The 13,536-nt window shown below is 57.0% G+C and overlaps 1 protein-coding gene across 1 annotated transcript; it reads left to right on the top strand.

Moving 5' to 3' along the window:
* Window positions 1–466: 466 nt before the first annotated feature.
* Window positions 467–12,894, top strand: CHGA (chromogranin A). Its single transcript, XM_044231090.1, has 8 exons — window positions 467–672; window positions 1,493–1,539; window positions 3,875–3,968; window positions 4,811–4,879; window positions 7,076–7,171; window positions 8,566–8,994; window positions 9,692–10,176; window positions 12,384–12,894. Exons 1-8 carry the CDS (start codon window positions 627–629, stop codon window positions 12,465–12,467), a joined length of 1,350 nt encoding a protein of 449 aa, XP_044087025.1. The 5' UTR covers window positions 467–626; the 3' UTR covers window positions 12,468–12,894.
* The last annotated feature ends 642 nt before the right edge of the window (window positions 12,895–13,536 follow it).

Genomic DNA, 13,536 nt, shown 5'->3' with positions numbered 1-13,536 from the left:
GAAGCCTCTCTCTAGGACTCCTGAGATAACTGAGGGAGCCCTGAGTTGTGAGCCAGCCTCCAGACTCTATCAGGGCAGGGGTGTCCCCACAGAGAGAACTCAGGAGCATGGTAGGTGCTCTAGAGCTTGTAGGGACATTGGAGGAACACACGGCCCAGAGACTGGGAATATCTGCCCACGGACACAGCAACTCGGGGAAACTTCGAAGAGCGCAGAGTTAGCCAAGGCCCCTTGCCACCTCCTGGAAGCCAGACAACCGCCTCGCAGCAGACCCAAGGCAGGTGAGCGGCTGACACCAGAAGCGAGAGGCCTGAGGCTGAGGGCGGAGCGAACTGCGGCCGGACCCCCAGAGGGGTGGGGAAAGGGGTTAGGGGCGGTCCCGATGACGTCATTTCCGGGGTCGGGGGTATATAAATTCCTGCAGCCCCAGAGCCCAGTGGAGAGAGGCTGGTGGGTGGACCGACCGACCGACAGACAGACACAGACTGGGAAGCTGAGCCCTCCGCCCCCAATCCGCGCCAGCGCCGCCACAACCCGCTCCCAGGTCGCCCGTCCAGCCAGCCCTCGCCAGGGTTCCTGTCGTGCCCAGCCCCAGACCTCCAGCTCCTCGGCGCCTCGGCTTCGCCATGCGCTCCGCTGCTGTCCTGGCGCTTCTGTTCTGCGCCGGGCAAGGTGAGCGAGCGCGGGGTCTCGTGGGAGAGGGTCCTCGGCGCCCCTGCCTGCTCTTAGGTCCAGGCACAGCGCGCAATGCGCGCCCCTCGTCCCTCCCCTCCGGCACGGCGAGTATTCAGCACCGCGGACAGCGCCCCCGCCTCCCAGCTGCCCGGACATAGTGGCCTCCGCGCCAAACCCGCAGACCAGACGCTCTGGGCCTGACTCCTGACCCTACAGGACAAGACCCCCTGGCGCCCCGACCCCGTATCTGGGCTCGACGTCTCGACTGCATCTGGGCCAGTTCTGGCTCCGTGCCATGGCTGGCCAAGGTCATTAGGGGAGCTGGGAGAGCTGTGGCCGGCTCCCACTCTGGCCTCTTTCTCTTCCTTGCTCCTGCTCCCCCCCTTTTTCTGCCCTTGGCTTCTGTCTCCCTATCATCTCTCACAATCCTCCCTCTCCTCGTCTCTTTCCCCACACCTCTGGGGTCTCTCCTCCTCTCTCCACTTCCTTCTCCACCCCAATCCCACTCAGTTGCTGGCCTTGTTTTCATAGCACTAGCCTTCAGCTCCCCCCATCCCCACTCCACCCCTGGGCCCCAGAGCGGGAGCTTTCCCCAAAGGGAAGCGTTAGGGAGCTCAGTGCAGCCTCTGGGGACCATCCCCATGGGGGCAGCAGCCAGGGAAGGGAAACAAAATCAACCCTAGCATCTCATTGGGTAGGGGCAGTTTTGAGGGGGAGCACTGGGGTGAATGGGCCCCCTATAAACCCAGTTAGAAAGGACTGGGCTCTCCCCTCAGAGAAGAAGAGTCACCCCAGCTCTCTCTTTTTTTCCCCCCAGTCATTGCCTTTCCTGTGAACAGCCCTATGAATAAAGGGGACACCGAGGTAAGAAGGGGTATGGGAATGCCCTGTGATGGTGGGTAGGAGGCTCCAGTGGACACCTCACACTCAGGTTTTGGGCAGCTAGCTGCAGGAAGGAGTTTGGCATAAATCCAAGAGCCAGCACTGCGGCTGCTAAGCCTGGGGACAGCTTGCAAAAGAAGATATCAAAGACTGCTAGATTCCCCTGCTGTCCTGCTGTGGGGACTTACCCAGCTTCTTCTGAGCTGGGTACACTGCTGATAGGGCCTGTGCCTTAGCTACAGGGCCAAGGTGCCAGGCCTATAGCTTTGAACCCTCCAAATCTGGCAATGCCCAGCCCGAGCTGCTGGGGGGTGCTTCCTGTGGTTCTGGGTTGTGGCTGTCCCCAGACCTGCAGGGATGGTCTTCAGGTCTCTGCTTCTGGCCTCCCTTTTTGATCTTCCCCTCCTCCCAAGACTCTGCTAGCAACCCCCACCCCCACCGTATAGGCACTCCAGCCCTGGATCTCCCAAAGCGCCCCAATGGAAACACTCTTGATCATGGCTTCTACACTCAGGGTCCTGGCCGTTTGGGGCTGCTGGGGGATGTCACCCAGGAAAGGGCCTTAGGAGATACTAGCTGGGGGGCTCTGCAGCCTGCGAGACACTCTCTGTTGTGGGGCACAATTGAAATTCATTCATGTCTGGGCTGGGGCTGTTTTTGCAGTCTCTGGTGCTCACAGACACCCCACCTGTGACCCAGAGAAATTTCTACCCTTCACTTCTCAGGAGCTGTTTTCTTCCATTCTGGAGAGGCTATGGTTCAACCCAGAACATCAAAGCAATTCCAATCTCTGTTTGCTCAATTATATTTCCTGTGTTTTACTTGCAGACAGGCCTGTATATGCCTCTTCCACTCTTATACTGTGTGGTCTTGGTAAAATTCCTTAACTTCTCTGAAGAGGATTACACTTTTCCTATCTATAGTATTTCCCTTGAGGGAAGTTGTGAGCGATGGAATCCTAGATGGGAGGCACCTGGCGAAAAGTAGGCCCTTGGTTAATGGGCACCTGGAGTTTCCCTTCAGAGCTCCTTATTATTCTTGGGAACCATACCCAATTCCTCTCTCCCTAAGTCTGTCCTCGTGGCCTGGTGGTTATCTGACATTCCCAGTGTAAGGTCCCTGGTTGCGTGAGGCTGCAAGGTCCTTCCTACCAGATCCTCTACGGGAGACACTTTGGTCCCCATACACTACCCAGCAGCCTGGGGTCAGGAGCACCGTATCCACTGGTGAAGACCTAACTATTCCATCCTACGATGCTGTGACTACTCGAGAGACTGTTTGAGGGTTTGCCATCCTGAATTTTTGGATGGGTTGCTTTGGCATCCCAAAGACCCAGCCTGCCACCCCCTCACTCCCCACCAGCACCGCCTGATGCATGTCTGACACTTCCTGCTTTCCTGCCCGGCTCTCGGCAGCTGAAGCAGGTTCAACGTTACGAATCCTTCCCTTGGTGTGTGTGGCTCATCACGCCTTGTAGAGTGTTTTCCCTTCTGTTTCTGATCACCCTGGGAAAGTCTCATCATACAAATGAGAAAATTGAGGCTCAGAGAGGTCAAGTCCTGTGTCCAAGATCACTCAGCTAGGATACCGCACTGCAGCTGGCCCTACCTTCAAATAAGCATTTATCAGCTGCCTGGTTAGCCAGCCACAGCACCTTGCTGGCCACTTTACAGAACTTTCAGAGATCTGGCTGCTGGGACGGGCACCCAGATGTAGCTGCTGTGCCTGGCAGCTGTACCCTCGTCCAGCCACAGGATTCATCCCATGGGGGAACACAGAGCTAGACTGTGAGGCTGTCACTCACTGCATGTAACAACATCATGGGTTTAAGGAGACAGGGATCCCAGTCCTGTTTCCAGGCAGGGTAGAGCCAGGGAAGCTCTCTGGTCTCTGGGCAGTCCAGAAATAATCCCTGGAGAGAGTTGACTTTGTCGCCATTTGTAAGACTAAAGTACTTTCGCAAGACATACCTCAATGCCCAGCAGCAGCTTCCCCATCTAGAGAAACATTTGCTAGTGGGTACTGGGTACCCACACCCACCATGTCCCACAGGAGAGGGCCAGCTGCTGGCCAGATGATCAGGTGCCTGGCACATGGTAAGCACCATATAAAGGGTTTCTATTATTGCTATTATTGTCTGGCTAAAAACACAGATTATCTTGGGCACAGGCATCCATGGACTCCTGAAGACAAAAACAAATGCCCTCATATTCTTATTTAGAAATCTGCCCTCAGGGCACATTGAGCCTCGGGGTGGGGTGGGGGCAGTGAGCCCCATACACAGACCAGTCCCAGCCCGCCCCCACTCTCTTCCTAGGTGATGAAGTGCATCGTTGAGGTCATCTCTGACACGCTCTCCAAGCCCAGCCCCATGCCTGTCAGCCAGGAGTGTTTCGAGACACTCCGAGGAGGTACGGGCAAAGGCCTGGGGATGGGAGGGGCTGGGCCTGTGTGGCTGGGGAGTGAGGATACGGGTGTGTGACTTTGGGCAGAACCCAGTGGTTTAATTCAGCAGTCACTGATCAAGTGCCTGACCTGGCCTGTGCTAGTGAGGGAGAGGTCTAGAGAGATGAGAGGGTCACAGCCCTGTGCCCCGGAGCTTACAGATGAGCAGACAGAACAGAGAGGAGCACAATTAACTAGAATTCCAGGCAGAATAAAACCAGGGTCAGAACAGCAAGTCACTTTGTCCACCCTGTGGACAGAGATGTTGTGTTGCTATTTCCCCAGAGCCCTGAACAGCCACTGGCACCCGGCAGACAATCTGTAGGTTTGTGATGAGTAAAGGACTGTCGTAGGTGGGCAGGGCAAGTCCAAAGTGTTTCCAGCTGAGCGGTCAAGTTTTACCCAGCTGTTGGAGGGCTCCACCATTCACACTGGGGTTGGACTTTCAGAGAAAGTTAGAAATCAGTAGAAAAATCAAGAAAGGGTAGTCCACGTGGAGTAAACCCTCGAGCAGACACAGAGATGGAAACACATGGGGCAGGACACCCCTACCTCCCCTGTGGGGCTGGTGTCTCCCGGGTGATGTCTGGGGGCCGGGCCAGCAGCTGACCTTTCTGAGGCTGAAGGATGTGCTGGCTGCTTGGGAAAGAGGCCACCTCCAGTGCTATCTCAAGACCCGATCTTGCGGCCACCACCCAGGTTTGGAGTCTCCAAAATAAATTCCTTGTGCTCAGCTGAAAATGTTGATGGTAATCTCTTTCTCTGCTCTCCTCTGGAAACCACCCATAACGACTCTCCTTCATTGCAGATGAGCGGATCCTCTCAATCCTGCGACATCAGAATTTGCTGAAAGAGCTCCAAGACCTTGCTCTCCAAGGTATTTTCCACTCCGGGCTTAGGAATCTGGGTAAATTCCAGTAATTGAGAGAAAACCAGGGTGGAAGTTTGAGCGAGGTCCTAGTTCTCTCTGATTCGGTTATTGCCCTGCAATTACAGAAAGGTGGGCTCCTCCTCTCCAATCTGGCATGGATACAGTTAAAGAGATTAAGGCCCAGAGAGGCTGTGTGACTTGTCCAAGGTCACACGGTAAGTTAAGGACATGCCAAGACCAGATGCAGCTCACCTAATACCCCGCCATCTCTGGGGATCGGTCATTTCAGTGGGGGACACTCTTAAGACTAGGTTGCAGAGAGGACCCCTTTAACTGAAGAGCAAATTGGTTTCCAGGAGAGAGGAGGGACCTCTTTCCCCTAGCGAGCTTCTGCTCAAAGGGTAGATGGGGACAGCAAGGTGTTGCTTGCCCCCCAAACTCAGACCAGACTTTCAGCATGTTTTAGAGTAAATTATGTCTTTCTCTAAAAGATTAAGAAAATCCACTGACACTCTTGGGACTGGAGTGACTTTGTGAGGTAGTGAGCTCCCTGTCACTGAGGGTATTTAAGCAGAACCTAGAGAGTTAGACTGATGTCAGATGCCCACCCACAGATTCCTTCGTGGGTTCACGGGAGACACAGACTCCCTGGCAAGTTGGGAAAAAAATGGGTTCTGGCCCTGCCTCTGCCCCACGCTGATACTCTGTGGGGAGCGGCTGCTTATCAGGGGCAGGCCCCTGGCCCTGTACCTCTACCCCAGCATGGGCCCTCGTCGGGAATTTCACATCAGTTTCCAAAGGAAGTAAGGTTCCATCCTCAGGGCTGGGCTTTGGTCTCGGGTGAGGTGGGAGGCATGAAAGCTGCTCCAGCTCTGGGAAGCCCCCCTCTGAGACCCTTGTGACAGAACAGGCCACCTGTGAGAATGGGTGCCAGGCGTCTGGGTGAGGGCCCGGCATGGAGCAGGTCCTGGCTAGAGCCATGGCTCTTCCTTGCTTCTCACTTCATCTCCATTGACCCTGGTGGGATTTGTTTTTAGCTAAACATTAAATATTTTATTGCAATATGATAATTTCAAAATTAAATATTGAATGACTAACGTATTACATTTAAATAATTAAAGATAGTGTCAACAGAGACTGTTCTAGGAGGAGGTGTCCTGAAATGTCTATGTACACACAGATGTGTGTGTATCCAATATGAGCCATTTTCAAGACGTGTCCCTATTACTGTTTTCGGTTAAGAGTACAGGATGTAGCTAGGTGTCTGCCTGTCCATCCACCTACCCAGCCACCCGTCCACTCCCTCTTCTACACTCTCAAAGCGACTTCCGAGTACCTCTGTCTTAGGGCTTCCCAAGTGGCAGTCCCGTCCTGTAGGTGAGCACCTGCTGCTCGGAAAGCTCCACTTACCCCAGATCACAGAGCGAGGAGTGACTAGGCAGAGGTCTGCCCGGGGTCAAATCTGGGCAGACTCCCTGGCCTGCAGCCACTGTGACAGGTGCCTCTGCTCCCATCCCTGCAATTCCCAGCGTAGGGAAATCGCAGCAGCGTCTGCAGAGTTGGCCCGGCTGAGAGACCCCATCATCTGGAATTGGGCACAGATGGGGATAGTCAGAGGAAGTAGCAGCAGCAGCCCGGGGCCAACACAGGGAGAGGGATGTGTGGATATCAGCAGGTGGCAGCCCGGGGCTGGAGCTCAGGCACCTGCTTGGCCTTCTCCCAAGGACCTGGATTTACGGGGTACAGGGGAGCAGCGATCGCCTGGTTCAAGATTGCCCATGAGGGGACTAGCAGTCACTGCGATCTCCTGCTGCAGGGTCCCCCTAACTACCAGGAGCAGAGGGACCCCCCACTCTTTCTTCCCATCCCTGGGACCCTCTGGGCCGTCTGAGTCTTTATGGCTGTCCAAGGTAGCCGACAATGCTTGTTCTCATTCCCCAGGGGAGAAATGTGAGTGTGGAGAGGTGCTGTGGCAGCCTGATGGGTCCCAGCTGGGAAGCTGGGAGTGGGCAGGGGCAGCCAGCACCCCCTACCCCCACCTGGAGCTCTTGCCCCCTCAGTGTCCTGTTAGGCAGGCTTGCAACTGACCTGCCCTTTACAGATAAGGAAATGGAAGACTTCACACTCACAAAAATGCCAAGGCTGGGCGTGGCTAAATGGAACTTTTTTTCTCCTTTTCTTTCTCTCTTTTCCCTCCTCCAGGTGCCAAGGAGAGGGCACATCAGAAGAAACACAGCAGTTTCGAGGATGGACTCTCAGAGGCTCTGGAGAAACAGAATGACCGGGCCGAGCTGAAAGGTCAGAGCCAGCCAGTCTAGCAGGAGGCTGGAGAGGGAAAAGGGTGGGAGATAAGAACAGTAGTTACAAGATCAAAGATTGCTAGGGGTCAAGGACCCCCTCCTTAGGCACTATAGAGTACCTAGCTATCATTTTGATCTTCCCTGTACAAATGGGGAAACTGAGGCCCAGAGAGGTTTCAGTACCTTGTCCAAGGTAAGCAGTGTAACTAGAGATGGGAATCTGGGTCTACTTCACTCCAGAGTTTCAGGTCAGTCCCGCCTGCCTGCCATAGGGGCTCACACTCAGAGCAGGAAGTCTCTGGCCTGGCAGGAGGGCAGGCTCGATGCTGGATTTTCCAAGAGTCCATTGCAGCAGAACCCACTCCCCCGCACCCCCCACCACCACGCAGCACCTGTCCACCCAGGACTTGGTCATGCCGAGGGAGAGTCCTGTTGTAGGAGGACCCCAGAATGGGTCTCAAACACTGAATGAAACTGGGTCATCTTTCTTGGAGCCAGAGAGCTTCTAAAGGTCAAAGAGATCACGGGCTAGATCAAGAGGATGCCCCAGTACTCATCCTCCTGCCTGGAAACAGTCATCAGTGGCCTCCTCGGGGCCTGCTGGGAGCACATGGGAGGTGGGTAGATCGGCCAGGTTCTAGGACCAGGGATCTCAGTGGACCTCTACTATCCGGGCCACCCGGAAGCTTTCGTGGGGGAGGCAGCTGTGTGTCGGCGCAAAGAGCACCCTGTACTTGACATTTGGAGACTTGGATCCACGGCCCTGCTGCTTATGGGGTGTGAGCGTGGAGAAGTCATGTGACTTGTCTGAGAGTCGGGGGGAGAGTTTCTGTAGAAGGGATGGGAACACCATCACGGGGGTCCCAGACAAACGGTGAAATCACTTGGTAGCGCTTGGTCCAACAGTAATTGTTCTAGAGCTGGGAGGGATTTTTACTGGTGAAAAGGCAGCCACCAGAAAAATGTCTTTTAATGAAACTGTACAAATAGGAATGGGGCGCTTCCACAGGACACTCCAGCCTTGCGTGGAAGGGAGAACGAAGTTGCAGTAATGGTGCCTTGTACACAGAGAGGTTACGATATTTGCCCAAGGTCATACAGCAATTAAGCTGATGTCCTAATTTTCAATTCTGGGGTTATTTTCAAGGTGGTAGTTGTTTTGTTTTCTTTTAATCACTTCCTACTTTAAGAAGTAGAATTCCAAAGAAAGAAACATCTCCCAATTGTGCTCAGATCAAACCCAGACACCGAGCGGGCAATGCTAATCTGGCATGAGTGTCTTGGGCCGCACTTGGCGGAAACCAGAAGATACAAGGACTAGGTTGTGAAATTGGGCTCTCAGGAGCCCGCGTGTGCAGCCTGGTCCTCAGGGCCTGACTGTTGTTTCTGCAGAGGCAATGGGAGGAGCGTCCTCCAAGGATGCTACGGAGAAAAGAGAAGATCCTAAAGAGACAGAGAATGGTGGAGACACAGATAGAGCCAGGCCCCAGGCCTCCCCAGAGCCCGGCCAGGGGTCCAAGTTCGAGGAGGACAGTCAGGCCCTGGGGGAGCAGGAGGCCGCCAACACGGACCCCCGAGACAAAGTTCCCAGCCAGAAACACCCAGGCCCACAGGCTGAGGAAGACAGCAAGAGCCACACCCAGGGCCTGGTGGACGGAGAGAAGGGCATGGATGCAGAGCAAGGGCAGCAGACCAAGCGAGAAGAGGAAGAGGAGGAGGGCGCAGAGGCTGGAGAGAAGGCTGTCCCTGAAGAAGAAGGCCCCACTGAGGAATTTAACCCCCACCCAAGCCTCGGGTACAAGGAGATCCAGAGGGGCGAGAGTATGTATGATGTCTGAGACCGAACAAGTGTGTCAGGGAGAGGGGGAGGGTGGGAAGAAGGACCGCATCTACGATTGCATTCCACCTTCACAACAACCCGGAAAGGTAGGTAGTATCTCCATTTCCCAGATGGAAAAGTGAGGCTCAGAGAGGTTAAGTAATCTTCCCAAGGTCACACAGCTAATTTGCAGTAGAAGCTGAGATTCCAACCCAAGTTTGTCTGACTCCAAAACCCTGCATCTCCCACTGTTCCACAAAGCCCCTCCCCTCCGAGCCAGGAGACCAGAGGGGCTCTGCAGGCTGGGTGGGTGGGTGAGCTTCGGGAACAGAGGGACAGCATGACAGGTGAAAACAGGCTGGTCTAGGGACAGTGTCAGCTTCACCCAGGGTTTATGTGAGCTCCTGGCAACTCATGAGGGCCTTCTCAGGGCCTTTCCTCCCTCCCCAGCTGGGTGGCCCCGGATCAGGGCTTCCCGGGGGAGAGGGCGCACAGAAGAGGCAGCCTCCTGCCAGCCCACTCCTCAGAGCTTTGAGAGGGTCTTGCAAAGTGCTTTATCAAGATGGTTTTTCCTCCAAGTGGAATCACAGACCCTGAGTGCAGTCTGCGGTCACAGCAATGGCCAGAGAGGCCGCAGGGAGTGGCGGGGACCAGGGGAAGTGGTGGTCCCTCCTTCAATCTCCTGCTCTTGTCCACCAGCTGCTCCAGGTTGGTCCGAGGCTCTGGCCATCGATGGAGCCAGGAAGTCTGGGGCTGAGGAGGCTCAGCGCCCCCAGGCGAAGGGGGAACGGGAGCACTCCCGGCAGGAGGAGGAGATGGCAGAGGCACCTCAAGGCCCCTTCCCGGGCGGGAAGAACCGGGAGCTGGAGCGGGAACAGGAGGAGGAGCAGCTCTCCAAGAAGTGGGAGGACGCCAAGGAATGGAGCAAGATGGACCAGCTGGCCAAGGAGCTGACGGCCAAGAAGCGGCTGGAGGGGGAGGACGAGGAGGATGACCCTGACAGCTCCATGAAGCTCTCCTTCCGGGCCCGGGCCTACAACTTCGGGGGCCCTGAGCTGCAGCTGCGTCGAGGCTGGAGGCCGTCCTCCCAGGAGGACAGCATGGAGGCAGGCCTGCCCCTCCAGGTGCGCAGCTACCCGGAGGAGAAGAAGGAGGAGGAAGGCAGCGCCAACCGCAGACCAGAGGTTGGTATGGGGCGGGTGCCGGCCCCAGGCCAGGCCTCCAGAGTGTGGGCCCAGCTAGACATGCAGCCCCCTGCCCCATGGAGGGGACACAATCAGTCCCCATGGGTCTGAGAAGAAAGGCACGTAGGTGGCGGGGGTGAGGGGGATGGGGGCTTGCGGGAGCCGGGCAGAGCTGGGGCAGCACTGGGGCGGTGCTGGGGCGGGGGCGAGTGCCGCAGGCAGGAGAGGGTGGGGAAGCCCATCCCTGGGGCACTGAGGAGGTCTCAGCCCTGGAGGTGACAGAGGGGCTCTGCGGGTTTGAGAGTGGAGCTGTCGACACAGGAAGCTTGGAAAGGCCAGGACCTGGCAGGGTCTGGTCTGGGGTGGGGGTGGGGGGAGCCCACTGGCCCCAAGAGAGCCGGGGGGGCCTGGGAGGAGGGGTCGTGGAAGAACAGGTGGCATCCTGGGAAGCTCCTGAGGGTGGGCTGATCCAGCAACATCCTCTCCTGGCCTCCAGGCAGCCCAGGCACACCCCCTTCCTAGGTTCAGACCCTGCCTCTGTCCCCTGGGGCAGCACCAGGGCCAGTGGGACCTCAGCACCTGGTGGTGAGTGGGGGAGGGGGCACAGATGCTCCAGAAGGCCCAGGTTCTGCCTCTTCCTAACTGTGTGACCTTGGGTGGGTTGCTGCCCTTCCCTGAGCCTCTGTGGTTCCCCATTTGAAAAATGGGGGTAAGGAGTCCTTTCTACTTACTTCATTATTATGGTCAGAACACACACGTGCTTTAAAAACCTGGCCCTGTCCAGGGATCCTTGGTTAGCTCACTGGGGTGCTGGGACATAGCCCCCCCGGAGGTGAGGAGGTGCGGGCTGGGGTCTGTGGCAGACTGGCAATGCCATCTCGGAGCTGGAGGAGGCCTGAGGGGTCTGTGGTCCAGGCTCAGTGCCCAGGTAGGAATCAGGGCCCCATGGGGGCTGGGACCTCTCCGCGGCCCCACTGCTTGCTGCCCCTCCAGATTAGGGTGCAGTCCCTCCCCCGGGCGCCAACCCTCTCTCTCTGTGGGGACCAGGTTCTTTGCAGCCTGAGAGGAAGAACATTCCCGGGCAGCTGGAGCTAGGAGAGGTCATCTGTCAATGTCCCCGGGAGACTGCCCTCCACCCCTAGCTCTGGACCAGGACAAGCGAGGGCACCTCTGACCACCCCCTTCCTCACCCACAGAAGCTGGAGAGAGCAGGGTGCCGTGAGCAGGGTGCCGTGACGTGCCTGCTAGCCAGCCTGCTCCACAGGCAGAGGAGCTTGGACTCAGGGCGGGGAAATGGGGACCCCAGGGCCATGTGGACAGGCCAAGGGCAGGGTCCCCTCCATACCGCCCAAGGGTCTTCCTACAAATGCTCCAGCATCACCAAATTCATGCCCCCGGGGCTACTCCAAGACAGAAGTCTCCAGGGTCCCTATTTCCATGACAACCACTGTCCATCTGTTCCAAGCGGCCCACAGGAAGGCTTCTGGGTAGGGAGGAACTCGTTTTCACAGCTGTTCAACAGCCTGACACCCAGCAGGTCAAGACTGGGTGTGGGGGCATGGCCTTCCTAGACTCCTGCTCGGAGTCCCGGGGTATGGGCATGTGGGCATCAGTCCGGGCTCAGGGGGTCCTGGAATCTTCCTGAGGCTGAGGCACAGAGCAGGGCTCCCAGAAGGGTCCTCTGCCCTGAACCCCCCCTGGCAGCCAGAGCTGGGGGCCTCCATGATGGGGACCAAAGATCCACGCCCACCCTCAGCAGGTAGAGGAGGACAGCTCTCATCCCCTCGAGCCTGTGCCAAAGGCCCACGGTCCTTCCCTCAGGGAAGCCTGGCCTTGCCCTTGGGGTCACTGTCAGTCTGGGCCTTGGGGTGAGAGGCCTGGGAGGAGCACTGGAGGGCAAGGAGGCCTCGTTTTCCACGTCTGCCCAGAGCCATTCAGGAAGAGGCTGGTCTGGATCTGAAGCCACCAGGGGTATGGGGTCAGGGCCCCTGTTCCCTCCCTCTCCATTTCTTGTGCACAGTAACCCTCAGTATTCCCAGCAGGACAGCATCCCCCGTCCCCATGGTATGAATGAAGGCCCTAAGGCTCAGAGAGGCAAAGCTTCCTGTCTGAGGTCACACAGCTGGCCAGCGGCACAACCCATCTGGCAGACTGCGCCGCCCACGAGCTGGCCCAGTCCTTCCCGGAGCCGTGGTGTTCTCTCCTAGGACCAGGAGCTGGAGAGCCTGGCAGCCATCAAGGCGGAGCTGGAGAAGGTGGTCCACCAGCTGCAGGCGCTGCGGCGGGGCTGACGCCCCACCCGCCACCCCCGGCCCAGCCAGGGCCCCGAGGCAGCCAGTGGTCCCGGCTCTGTTGTCCCCTTTGCAGGTCCTGGCCAGACGGCCCGGGTGCTGCTTCTGGTAGAGAGGCTGCTCCCAGCCTGCCCAAGCCCAGGCTACCCCGTTGCCCCCCTCAGTCCTTTCTTCCAGCTCTTGACTCCCGCCCCCGTGCGCCCTCTGCAGGGCAGACCCCCTCCCCACCCCCGACACCCCCGCCACGACTTTAAATGGTGATCTTTTCTCTCTGGACACAGGCAGCTTTCTAGAAGTTTCCTTTCCACCGTCAGAGCCATTGGGCACAACTGCAATAACTTCTGACCTTTTGGTGAAAGCTGAGACCTCCTAACTGTAATATATTCTGTACAAAATTTATCTAAGGAAAAATAAATCTGCTCTGGGCTTTCTGGTTTCTGTGGATGTTTCCCCCCTTGACTCGGGGGTGGGGGGTGGATTTGGGCAAAGGGACAAGTGCAGGTTTACTTCTGCTGGAGCAACTCCTTTCTGGGCTACTTTTTAGCCACGGGACTCTGGGCAAGTGACTTTGTACCTCTGGACATCCGTTTCTTTGGCTATAAAATGGGGAGAATACCTATAATTTCCTCTTCAGATGTGGTGAGGATTCCAAGGGCCCAGGCAGCCTGGACCATAAAACCACGATGATGATGAAACAAGGTCTTCGAACAAAGGGTCCTGGCAGGTCTAGGCCTCGCCTGTGAGGCCGGTGAGGGGCTGCCCACTGCTGCCACCGACCGCCCCAAGGCAGAGATGGACACCCTCTGAGGCTGGAGCTCTAAGCTGTTTATTTTTCACACGTGTCAAGGGTGCACTCCACCCCCAACAGTGCGAGAAGTAACACACGCAACACCACACTGTATTCCACGAGGCAGTCAGATACCAAAACATCTGCTACCACAACCCATTAAAGAGAACACGGGGTCGCCTTGTCCCTGAAATAACCCATCCCAAAGTTGGCCACCTGTGTGGTCATCACGTGGACACAGGGGCGCCCGGGGGGCTCAGTCGGTTGAGTGTCTGCCTTTGG

The sequence above is a fragment of the Neovison vison genome, chromosome 13 (genome assembly GCF_020171115.1).
Source record: "Neovison vison isolate M4711 chromosome 13, ASM_NN_V1, whole genome shotgun sequence".
NCBI classification, from domain to species: Eukaryota; Metazoa; Chordata; class Mammalia; order Carnivora; family Mustelidae; genus Neogale; species Neogale vison.
This window is presented reverse-complemented; position numbering and strand designations above follow the sequence as displayed.